The 12,821-nt window shown below is 34.5% G+C and overlaps 2 protein-coding genes across 2 annotated transcripts; one reads left to right on the top strand and one right to left on the bottom strand.

Moving 5' to 3' along the window:
• The first annotated feature begins 2,657 nt into the window (after positions 1–2,657).
• On the top strand, positions 2,658–8,598 carry LOC139839423 (protein VACUOLELESS1-like). Its single transcript, XM_071829487.1, has 15 exons — positions 2,658–3,466; positions 3,593–3,883; positions 3,983–4,122; positions 4,768–4,873; positions 4,954–5,046; positions 5,167–5,256; positions 5,354–5,467; positions 5,580–5,687; positions 5,791–5,864; positions 5,952–6,006; positions 6,130–6,311; positions 7,395–7,524; positions 7,700–7,802; positions 7,961–8,058; positions 8,321–8,598. The coding sequence occupies exons 1-15, from the start codon at positions 2,690–2,692 to the stop codon at positions 8,483–8,485; spliced, it is 2,526 nt and encodes an 841-aa protein (XP_071685588.1). The 5' UTR covers positions 2,658–2,689; the 3' UTR covers positions 8,486–8,598.
• Positions 8,599–9,025: 427 nt separating this feature from the next.
• On the bottom strand, positions 9,026–12,456 carry LOC139843541 (ATP-dependent Clp protease proteolytic subunit 2, mitochondrial-like). Its single transcript, XM_071833644.1, has 2 exons — positions 12,002–12,456; positions 9,026–9,656 (listed from the first exon to the last, which is right to left on the bottom strand). Exons 1-2 carry the CDS (start codon positions 12,324–12,326, stop codon positions 9,253–9,255), a joined length of 729 nt encoding a protein of 242 aa, XP_071689745.1. The 5' UTR covers positions 12,327–12,456; the 3' UTR covers positions 9,026–9,252.
• Between the last annotated feature and the right edge of the window lie 365 nt (positions 12,457–12,821).

The raw sequence follows: 12,821 nt of genomic DNA, 5'->3' as shown, positions 1-12,821 counted from the left end.
GTTCTTGTGCGAAAAAGAAATGAGAAAAATGAAGTTACAAGGTATAAAGCTAGACTTGTAGCTCAAGGTTTTTCTCAAAGACCAGGAATTGATTATGAGGAAACTTATTCTCCTGTTATGGATGCAATTACTTTTAGATACTTAATCAGCCTGGCAGTTTCTAAAAATTTAGAAATGCATCTTATGGATGTTGTGACTGCTTATCTTTATGGATCACTTGATAGTGATATATATATGAAGATACCTGAAGGATTTAAGGTATCAGAAGCAACCAATGCAAAACCTAAAAAAATGTACTCAATCAAGTTACAAAGGTTTTTATATGGGTTGAAACAATCGGGTCGCATGTGGTATAAACGATTAAGTGATTACTTGATAAGCAAAGGGTATACTAATAATCTTATTTGCCCATGTGTTTTCATTAAGAAAACAACATCCGGATATGTGATCATAGCTGTTTATGTTGATGATCTTAATATCATAGGTACAAATAAAGAGATCCATGAAGCCATTCAACTTCTAAAGAAAGAATTTGAAATGAAAGATCTCGAAAAAACCAAGTATTGCCTTGGTTTACAAATTGAACATATGCCTAATGGTTTACTTGTACATCAAACAACATATACTGAAAAGATTTTAAAACGTTTTAATATGGACAAGGCAAAACCATTAAGTACTCCTATGGTTGTTAGATCACTTAATGTTGACACTGATCCATTTCGTCCCTGTGAAGACCATGAAGATATCCTGGGACCAGAAGTACCATATCTTAGTGCAATTGGAGCTCTTATGTATCTTACAAATTGTACAAGACCTGACATTTCTTTTGCAGTTAATTTGTTGGCAAGGTTCAGCTCAACTCCTACCAAAAGACACTGGAATGGGATCAAACACGTATTTCGATACATTCGAGGAACTACTGATTTAGGATTATTTTATTCTAACGAATCAAAACAAGATTTGGTTGGTTATGCAGATGCAGGTTATTTATCTGATCCACATAAAGCTAAACCTCAAAATGGATATGTATTCCTAAATGGAGGTACCGCAATATCATGGCGTTCTCAAAAACAAACACTTGTTGCAACATCATCAAATCATGCCGAAGTGATTGCATTACATGAAGCTACTCGGGAATGTTTTTGGTTGAGATCAATAACACAATTCATTACTGATTCTTGTGGACTGGAACGCGTTAAAAGTCCAACAACTATCTATGAAGATAATGCAGCTTGCATAGCACAGATGAAAGAAGGGTATATCAAAAGTGACCGAACAAAACACATACCTCCTAGATTCTTCTCATACACTCAAAATCTCATTAAGGACAACCAGATTGAAATGAGATATGTGCAGTCCAGCAAAAACTCTGCTGATCTTTTCACGAAAGCACTTCCAACTGCTATTTTCAGAATACACGTTCATTACATTGGCATGAGACATATTCAAAAGATGTAACAACTGAAGCAATGTCTACTTGAGGGGGAGTCAACTCCATGCTGCATTCTTTTTCCCTTAGCTAAAGTTTTTTCCCACTAGGTTTTCTTTAGCAAGGTTTTTAACGAGGCAGTAACTTATAGTTGATCTCCAACAAAATAAAATTATCGTCCAAGGGGAAGTGTTATAAGACATAAAAAAGTGGCCGACAAATTTGTACATAAAGTCAAAAAGCAAATCCTATTTGATATCTCATGAATGAATTGTACAGTGGAATTTGAGTAGTATAAATAAGGATCGATGAATGTAAATCAAATGTACCAGAAATTATAATATACTCTCTCCCTCTCTTTTATCTTCTAATAATCAATAGCCTACAGTCAAGAACCAGACCACTAAAGGTAGTTATACTGCTAAATTATAACAATTTTATTATAGTTGTTGCTCAAGTACAAAAATAACCGTATTAAAATAGTCGAAGTAAATCACAGCTCATTAATTCACATTGGCTACAACACTAAAAAAAAATCAATAAAAAAGAGAGAAAGTTTGTGAAATAACATACTCCGTCTCATATTAATAGTCTAGTATTCTATTTCGGGATGTCCCAAATTAATAGTCCACTTTCATAAATAGAAAAAAATAAGAAACTTAAGTTCTATTATGCCCTTAATGTATGTGGATATGTATAAAGGAGAAAGAAAATGTAAGAATAAAACTGGAAAGTAAACAGAAAGTACAGTACTTTTATGACATTTCCTTAAACTATATGTTTTTTGTCTGTGGACTATTAGACTTGTTGTAGCGGTTGCCAAGCAACGGCGTCCCCGCCTATGTGGCATGGGGCAACGCCTCCCCTTCTAAATATCGTGGCGTTGGATGACCAAGAAGATGGTCTGCGCGTGGCTAGGCAACGGATCAAGCAACGGGGTGGTTTCCCCCTTTTTGTTTTTTTTTTAATTTTAAAAATCATATTTTTATCCTCTTTTAACACTTGACCCAATTATATTTTGACACATCACCACAATACTCTCAACCAATACCAAAAACACACAACACCACTACTCCACAAAAACAACCCACACGTTATAATCATCGAAAATGTACAAAAAGCAACCCACGCCCCCAACTCACGCCCAAACGCTGCAAATAGTCTTAATAGATTATATTAAAAATAAAAATTCCAATAGATCATACATACATCGACTCGTACATACATACATAAAGGTCACCGGCGATCACAATCATAAAAATGGCCGGCGTATCAATTGCCGCCGAATGGCAACTTCTCGGCGACAAATACTACCGTAAACCTGAAATCTACCAATTACAATGGAAAAACATTGATCTTTCACGCAACAAAATCGCCTGCGCCCCATTCTCCGGTCCAATCGCCATTATCCGTGACGATTCCAAAATTGTTCAACTGTACGCCGAATCCGCCCTCCGTAAACTTCGCATCTTCAATTCAGCCGGCCGTCAACTCTCCGAAACCATCTGGCGCAACTCCGGCGGCCGATTGATCGGATTATCATGGACCGATGAACAAATCCTCGTTTGCATCACACAAGACGGCACTGTATATCGATACGATATACACTGTAAGTTAATTGAACCTAATATTAGCTTAGGTCATGAGTGTTTTGAACATAGTGTTGTTGAATGTGTGTTTTGGGGGAATGGTGTTGTGTGTATGAATGAAGTGTTTGAATTGTTTTGTATTCCTGATATGAAAAACCCTAAGGCGTGTAAGTTAGCGGATACCGGAATTGATGAGTTTCCGTTGTGTATGACGGTTATTGAACCGAAGTATACGATGTCTGGAAACGTTGAGGTGTTGTTAGGTGTTGGTGATCATGTGTTGCTAGTGGAAGAAGATGGTGTTCAGAGTGTTGGTGAAGGGTTGGGACCTTTGCAGAAGATGGTCGTTTCATGTAACGGGAAATTGTTGGCGTCGTTTACTCACGACGGTCAGTTACTTGTCATGCCTACTGATTTCTCAAGCATCATTTTCGAGTACGCTTGCGAGGTTCGTTTTGAATGCTGCATAGTCTGTTTACAGTTTATATTTGCTATTGTCTTTTGAATTGAAAGTGGTTATCAGTTAAAACTAGATATCAGTGTCTTAATTATTCATAAATTTGCACATGTGCAGTCTGCTCTTGCTCCAGAGCAACTTGTTTGGTGTGGAATGGACAGTGTGTTACTATATTGGGAAGATATGCTTCTGATGGTGGGTCCCTATGGAGATCCTGTTCGCTACCTTTATGATGAACCAATTGTCCTAATCCCAGAGTGTGATGGAGCAAGGATATTGTCCAACACAAAAATGGAGTTTCTACAACGGGTCCCAGCTTCCACCGAGTCCATCTTTAAGATTGGTAGCACAGAACCAGCAGCTTTATTGTATGATGCATTGGATCATTTTGATCGACGGAGTGCAAAGGTATGGAATTTTGTAATTATCAAACTTGTTACGCAATGCTACCTCTGATTATCAAATCTTGGGTTGAAAATTTTGGATTCTAATGTCAACTTATTCTAGGCTGATGAGAATTTGAGACTGATACGCGCATCACTGCCCGAGGCTGTAGAAGCCTGTGTGGACGCTGCAGGTCATGAATTTGATCCTTCTCTACAACAGACACTTCTTAGGGCTGCAAGCTATGGACAAGCATTTTGTAGGTTAGTTTTAAACTATTGCTAGAAAGTATTTTGTTGTCATAATGGATGGCGAGATTTTGTATATATTTATCCATTTGATATTGAAGCAACTTTATATATTGGGATTATATTGATAACATGACATTGACTGCGAGACAAATAGTTATACGAAGTAACAAGTGATTAGTGTTGAAAAGAATTAAGTTAAAATACCTATATTTTTTAGAATTTGAATATAAATGCTATAATATTGGAATATGTATATGTTAACTCACATAACTCTGCATATAGATACAAACCTAAGTCCGCTATTTCAAAATAAAGAACGAAAGAAGTAAATATCCCACAAAATAATCAGTAGCAGCCCCAATAAATCAGGGAATACCAACTAGAATGGAGAGCTAAACTAGGTTTATGATACTTCCATATATAAACCGTAACTGCTAATACGATTTTTATAACAGTATCCAATCTGTTATGATAGGATAGTCGCCAACATATGTTTATATGTTACATGGATACATGCTCTCATCAAATGTTACCCTAGGTTAACTTTAAAAGTGACAGCCATACTCATATATTCCTAGCTATTGACCTTATGTACTTCTACAATAGGTTATAAGTCTAATTTTGTTTACGGTAGTGATATCCAGTTGGCTTTGGCAGCCAATTTCAGCGTGAGAGCATTCAGGAGATGAGCAAAACATTGCGGGTCTTAAATGCTGTACGCAGCCCGGAGACTGGCATTCCACTTAGTATACATCAATACAAGGTTTCTGACCACCTCATCAGAATTCAGTTACAGGATTAATTTTGTTAATTTCATCAAATTAATAGTCTATATACTCTCAGTTGCTTACACCATCAGTTTTGATTGGTCGATTGGTTAATGCCCACCAACATCTGCTGGCACTCAGGATATCAGAATACCTTGGAATGAATCAAGTAACTCTTATCTTCATTATGATAATGACTATTAAAATTTTATTTTATATATATATATATATATATATATATATATATATATATATATATATGAAATTTTTAATTCTGAGTTTTATACAGGAAGTGGTTATCATGCATTGGGCTTGTTCAAAGTTAACAGTGTCATCAGCAATTCCTGACGCAACTCTCCTTGAAATTTTACTTGATAAGGTTTGCAAAGTTTTATGGATAGCTGAACTTGGTAAATATGTACTTATCAATGTGAATGTTCATTGAATTTTTGTTGCCATTATTTTGCGAGTTTCAGTTAAAGATGTCTAGAAGCATTTCGTATGCTGCAGTTGCTGCTCATGCAGATCAAACTGGCCGCCGGAAGTTAGCTGCTATGCTTGTTGAACATGAACCTCTTTCCTCAAAGCAGGTACTATATTTCTGCTGTTTGTTGTCATAGAAAATTTCGCTAACGAAAAAATACTTGTAAATGTCGTGTATAATATTGCACGGTTTGAATATTATTAACTTGAGTTTTCCAGGTTCCTTTGTTACTCGGCATAGGAGAAGAAGATACGGCCCTGACTAAGGCAACTGAAAGTGGTGATACGGATCTTGTTTATCTTGTTCTCTTTCACATATGGCAGAAGGTATTGGAAAATCCCTTTCCTATGATACTTTGTGTTTGATATTGACTGAATAAAGGTAAAATTCTGAACGGTCAAACTTTATATGCTTTTTGACTTTGTATAGAGGCCAGCATTGGAGTTATTCGGAATGATACAAGCTAGACCCCTTGCACGGGACTTATTTATACGTTATGCACGGTGAGGAATTGTGACTCAAGTTTTTTATGGTTTCTTTTCATTTTACCTTATATTGAATATGATTTTGAATACCTCTATTTATCGTAGATGCTATACACATGAATTTTTGAAGGATTTCTTTCTCTCTACTGGTCAGCTTCATGTAAGCCTGGATCCTGAACCCGATTCTTTCTCATTTTTTTCTCCCTATTATATGAATAAATATAATATAATGCATTTCGGCACTGTTTACTAATGGCTAACAATGTGTTATTTGATGTTGTAGGATGTTGCTTTCTTGTTGTGGAAGGAATCTTGGGAAATAGCAAAGAATCCAATGGCAAGTAGAGGATCTCCACTTCATGGTCCGCGCATAAAACTCATTGAGAAAGCGCAACATCTTTTTGCTGAAACAAAGGAGCATCTTTTTGAGTCCAAGGCTGCTGAAGAGCATGCAAAATTATTACGGTATGAGTTTCTTTGAAAATTGGAAAGCCTGTCACTTACTGAGACATCAAAGTCTAAAAATGATTTTTTTTTTTTTTTTTTAATCTTGGGTCATCCACTTGCTTATCCATGCCAAATCTCAAAACTTTAACTCATAAATTTTAGATAATAATTTCGACATATATTTTTTTTAGTTTATTGTATCTTATTAGCATAACGTTTATGAATTAATATATTTACTTATGATTTTTAGAATTTTGTTAACTTGCAGAAAATTTCTTTAAAGAATTAGAATCTATATGATATGTTATTGTTACTTGGTGGTGTCTACCATTATGTGTTTGTGTGTGTGTTTGTGTTATGAATCTTACAAGTAGAGTCACGAGTTAAAATTTATGATGTTTTTGTAACGAGTCGAGTAGCGAGTCAACAACTATGATTATGTCTATTTTTTCGCCTTTTTTATTATTAAGTGTACATTTAAGGTTTATCATTATCTTGACCAATGACTTACTTTGTGCTCTATGCTCAATATAATACAAAGTCCAAAATACTATTATTATCGTATCGGAGCCCAATGTTCATGGTAGTTGGGCCTTGGTAGATAATCCGTAACGTTTGAGAAAACCTTCTCTTAATCCTTGCTAGATTTCAAGTATAAATAGCAAGAGACTGGAAGAGAATTAGGATTTAGGAAGCAGCATAGAGAAACAAATTTGTTATTAACCATAAGAGCAATGAGAAATAAATGTTATCTCTGAAGATAATATTAATAGAAAAAAGGATATCGGTCCTTCAATTTTATTATATTGTTTCCATCTACTCCTATCTATTAGTTTCAGTGCATTCATTCACAGATGCCTTGTTCGAATTTGTGAACGGATCACTAGACATATATGGACATCTGGATGTATGATTTTATGCTACAACTTGAGGATTTTTGAAAGAGATTTATTGCTTCTTTCATTTACATTTTATTTATTTTCAGGGTTGCATTTTAAGTCTAGCTATGACCACCTATGCTATATGAAAGACATGGATTCTTTTTTTATATATATAGTTGATCAATATTTATTTTGTGTCATTTATCTATATTTAATGCAGGATACAGCATGAACTAGAAGTAAGTACAAAGCAGCCTATATTTGTTGATTCGAGTATTAGTGATACAATTCGGACATGTATAGTATTGGGCAATCATCGAGCTGCTCTGAAAGTTAAAACGGAATTCAAGGTTAGATATCTCGTCTCTGAACTTTGAATTGATTTGGTGTTGTGTTACTTGTGTACCCCTTCGAGGCTCATAATATTCATAACATATATTATGATAACGATAACGATGTATGTTTGTTTTGATTCTTCTTTTTTGTTGCAATGTATTCGTTAGTAATTTTTAAATCTTGAATCAGGTTTCAGAGAAACGATGGTATTGGCTCAAAGTTTTTGCCTTGGCCACCATTAGGGACTGGGATGCCTTGGAAAAGTTTTCAAAGGAGAAAAGGCCCCCAATTGGTATGTTTTTTTACTACATGTTTCATATCTTAAAAGGAGAAATGTCACCTTAAGAAAAAGTTAACCTTGATTTCATCATCATGAAATTAATATCATTGGTATTGTAAGTTTTTGATGACATGTAAATCAATAATCATTTCTGGTGTGAGCAACGATAGGTTTTAGGCCATTTGTGGAGGCTTGCATTGATGCTGAAGAAAAAGGTGAAGCCTTGAAGTACATTACCAAGCTTGCAGATCCTCGAGAAAGAGCAGAGGTATGTTTGTGTTTGAAAACTTGTTTGTGGTACCATAAACTCTCCAATATCAGCTTAAGTCAAAAATTATCATCATTCCAATTTTGAAGTTTTTGTAAGCATTTTTAGGGACATATTCTTTACCTTTTTATATGACAAAGGTGTTTAAAAGTGTTTTAACTAAATTCAGCCTGTACATGTATAGACCCGAACCTATTTTGACCCGTTATCCAACTTAGCCATCACACATATTGTATGACACCTGTACTTGAATGTGAAACAGGCTTATGCTCGAATAGGAATGGCAAAGGAAGCTGCAGATGCTGCATCACAGACTAAAGACGGAGAGTTGCTTGAGCGCCTAAAAAACACGTTACAGCAGAATTCAACGGCTACATCGATCTTTGATACCCTCAGGGATCGGCTCTCCTTCCCCGGTGTTTCGTAGGTTGTTATTTCCTTTTCTTTAAAGTGATCAAATTGTCAATAAAAGTGATAATTTTTTTTGTGAAAATTTGTTGTATAAACAAACTAATTTATGTTGTGAACTTTCCCTTGAGTGTGATTTGGATTTATATATATATATATATATATATATATATATATATATATATATATATATATATATATATATATATATATATATATAACTAATTGCGTGTAACTTATACATTGGCTTGTAACACATTTAACAGAAGTTATTTATTTTTTATTGTTTTTGATTTTCTGATTAATTATACATTAAATTAAATTTTTTTAAATATATTGCATTCGAGTGAGGTTGATGTGATCTTGTTTCTTTACACTTTTAAACCTTATAGCTTAAATCATTTCTAAATTTGCAATTTTAACTTTCAAATTGTTCAAGCTTCACATTGATCCTAGAAAATGTTACTTGAAAAATGTCCGATGTACGTAAATGATACTGAATTTCTTCCCTATACTTAAAATTTAGGCTGTTTAACAACGAAAAGCACCTGCACAACGATGAAAATTACCACTTATCTATAGTTTATAGAGAAATATCATCAAACACTAACCATGGTAGCGATGAAAATTTGTATCAAAACAGATAAAGCTAGAAGTCAACATTCTTTCAAATAAGAAGTTTAAAAAAACATCTGATTTCTTCCACTAGTCTGCCTGTAATCAGAAAAACAGCAGAGCCTGAAATCAGCAGAGCCTGAAATCAGCTTTCAGTAATTGATACACATTTTACTCTGAACCTTTCCCAACAGCATCTGTCACCAAAGTTAATGGTCTCTCATCTATAACTTCATCAATGATACCAAACTCTCTCGCTTCTTGTGGGGTCATAAAGTAGTCTCGGTCCATATTTTTCTGAATTACATCAATAGGCTGTCCAGTATGCTTTGCATACAATGCATTCAATGAATCCCAAATCCGAATAATCTCCTTGGTGTGAATAGTCATGTCTTTAGCCTGCCCTCTATATCCGCCTGAAGGTTGATGGATCATGATTGTGGCATTAGGAAGAGCCCGTCTTTCACCCTTGGCTCCAGCAGCTAAGAGCAACGATGCCATTGATGCAGCCTGACCTAAACATATGGTATTGATTGGAGAACGGATGTACTGCATTGTATCGTATATTGCAAGGCCTGCAACAACAGCAAAAGGAATCACAAATTATCCTAAACTACAACTTATATTATATATTGCATTGCCTCATATAAGTAAACCAAAAATCTCGTATAATGACCCGCTTATCGTGAGAATTGCATTACGTTTAATAGCTAAATATTTACTACGCCATTTTGAAGTTACAGACTAATCAGTCTCTAGTGTATGGCTAATTTTGATATTGATTCAGATTTTAATTATTTCATATCAGATAATCACTTTCAGAACACAATGTCGAACCCCTATAGTATATATAGATATACATATAAGATAGAGATCATAGTCATTATCTAACTATAATCATAACAAACAAATATACTCATTCTTTAACTAGGAAACGATAATTTCCTAACCGGAAATGAAAAAATGGTTAAATGGAAGAATCAAATTTTTATATGATCAGTTGATCACCCCTATGGTACTAACTCTTTCCAGATGTACTATACCAATAATCCAACTACCCTAAATCTACTAAAACTTCCCGTGAACATCAAGAGAAATTATTTCATTAAATTATAGTGTAAGCCATGAGTTTTCAATATTGCTATTAGCCCAATCGCCTTTACAATAGTTATTTATATAGTCAATAATATATCTGTTCCAAAACCGAAGATGTAATTCTTGACGGGCTTAAGGGTAAGCATTATGGAAAAATTAGACTTTATATTTATTTAGCATGCAGATCTTTGCAAAATCAATTCAATGGCTTAAATGAATTTTTAGCACTTCATATTCATAACTTGATTTAGTAAAAGTTGCTTAAACTCTTCTTTTGCAAAATAGATAATCAACGTTGGTATACTTCATTAAGTTTGCGATAGGAGGCCTATTCAACCATTTTCATATTTTCTTAGTTGTATGAACTATGACCGAATGATGAGAACATTACTAGATTGTATCTATAAGCATGGTGAGAATCTTATTAAAAAAGCTCAAGTTATTTGGCTTATGTATTTTCTGATAAAAGTAAGTTGTAACTCGGTGTCTAATGTCTTTACTTATTTAGGGAAGATGGGAGCATCAACATTAAACTTCTAGATTTTAAAATATTACAACTATATATAGTGGATTTTGCATCCTTAGGGATGGAGGAAGAATTTCCTACTCGATCATCATGTTAACAGTACGTACGTACGTACGTACGTACATACATACATGAAGAAACATTTTGGAAGAATGCAAACAAGAAGATTGGCTAGCATGGATGTCATTAAATAAATTTAGTAATAATAATACTATGTGTATAGTTAGTTACTTTGTGAGTTAGTGATCCAATAAACACCTCTAAAGAATATGAGTGTCAATTAGTCAATTCTTGACCAAATGATGAAAGGGATATACAGAGTCTGAATTTCTCTTAGAAAACCATAATATATATTACAAGCAATCAAGCATCATCAGATATAGATCTATATATAGCATTCCTGCTTGGTATGATAACTTTAAGCATGACATCCAAGCAGACTAACTTATATTATTACAAAAATCAAAACACACCTATCTTACACGACACGGAAAAGAAATTTTTGCTAATATATTAACCCAAAACTCCGTAACGCAACCAAGCATTACACTCTACGCTTCTACAAGAAATTCCATTACAACTTCACATGGCATACTTAAGATATTTACACTCATAGTCATTGATTATGGTACCAACTGAATACCGTATGAACTAAACATATCAATTATTTGCACTAGACTGTTAAGTGAAATACCTCGGTATCTCGCTTCCTTACAAAATATTAAATCAACTGAAACACAAACTACCGCATACAGAATGTCATTAATAAGCTGAAAGCTACACTCTTTCAATAAAATATAAAAATTTAACTGTACGGAGAATTTAACACCTGAAACCTAATTTAACATAATAATAAGCATGCAACTATACACATTTTTTAACAGCATTACGAGATCACCCGGGAGGACTTAACCACCCATGTGTTCATCTACCTGCAGTTGCATAACCCGCCCCCAAGGAGGAAACCCAGCCCAATCTGAGGGCATGGGCGGTAAAAACCCCCCTCCCCCACTAAACAAATTAACATGTAAATAACAAACTATATACTAGCTAAAACTGAGAGTAAGTGGAATTAAAATTAAAGCAGGTTGAATGATATCAGAGAACTCAAAACTACAATAAAACTACGATTTTCGATGACTCGAAGTCGAAACAAATGTGGTGCTTATTTAACAGCTAAAACCTAATTTTGCATAATACTCATAATAGACAAATTAACAGGTAATAACATATTATATACTACTACGGAGTAAATTAAATAGGTGCAACTAAAAAAGGATAACAAATTAGAAAAAGAACCTGCAGTAACGGCTCCGCCAGGTGAATTGAGGTACATGTTAATAGGTTTTGAAGGATTCTCAGATTCAAGGAACAGAAGCTGAGCAACGACGACGTGTGACGTGTCATCGGAAATCGGACCGTTGATTACAACGATTCGTTCTTTCAGAAGTCGAGAAAATATATCGTAAGCGCGTTCACCACGCGACGAGTGTTCGATCACCATCGGTATTAAACTGTATGGACGCCATTGACGATGATGATGATGATGATTAATAGTAGCAGGTGTTAATGATGATGCTGTCCTCAAGAGTTTGGTGAAATTTCGAGCAATTGGATTTTGCATCGCTGATGTTCGGATCGGTCGGAATTTGGGGGAAAATTAGGAATTTAGGGTTGAAAGCTAGTGTTATTTATGGGTTCAGATTCATAAACATAAACAAAACATAGCCATACCTACGACATTTAAACATTCCATGTAAAAATTAATTTAAAGAAATCTTATTATTATTATTATTATTATGCATCTGAGGCTGTTTTGGTCCAGAAGTCTTTATGCTCAGCATCTGAAACTGTCGGGAATTATTTGGTGCATAGATGCGCCGCATCTAAGAGAGATGCGCTGCATTTGGACCCGTTTCAATGGTTTCGGGCTGTTTTACGCGTTCAATCTTCGTTTTAACTCTGTTTTCGCTGTTGGTCTTCATTTATTCATTCACAATTGACTTTTACAAATATACACGAATTACAATACATACGTACAACAATTACATACAAATGGAACAACTTTGGATCGAAATAACGGCAATAAACATGTATAATTTTGGCGTTATCATTGGTT

The sequence above is a fragment of the Rutidosis leptorrhynchoides genome, chromosome 4, assembly GCF_046630445.1.
Source record: "Rutidosis leptorrhynchoides isolate AG116_Rl617_1_P2 chromosome 4, CSIRO_AGI_Rlap_v1, whole genome shotgun sequence".
NCBI classification, from domain to species: Eukaryota; Viridiplantae; Streptophyta; class Magnoliopsida; order Asterales; family Asteraceae; genus Rutidosis; species Rutidosis leptorrhynchoides.
This window is presented reverse-complemented; position numbering and strand designations above follow the sequence as displayed.

Excerpts from the sequence above, each read along its gene's own strand:
- LOC139843541 (XM_071833644.1), bottom strand. The coding sequence starts at position 12,326 with ATGCAAAATCCAATTGCTCGAAATTTCACCAAACTCTTGAGGACAGCA. Across the intron at positions 9,657-12,001 it reads TGGCGGAGCCGTTACTGCAG|GCCTTGCAATATACGATACA; the intron begins GTTCTTTTTCTA and ends CTGTTGTTGCAG.
- LOC139839423 (XM_071829487.1), top strand. The coding sequence starts at position 2,690 with ATGGCCGGCGTATCAATTGCCGCCGAATGGCAACTTCTCGGCGACAAA. Across the intron at positions 6,007-6,129 it reads TCTCTACTGGTCAGCTTCAT|GATGTTGCTTTCTTGTTGTG; the intron begins GTAAGCCTGGAT and ends TTGATGTTGTAG. Across the intron at positions 6,312-7,394 it reads GAGCATGCAAAATTATTACG|GATACAGCATGAACTAGAAG; the intron begins GTATGAGTTTCT and ends TATTTAATGCAG.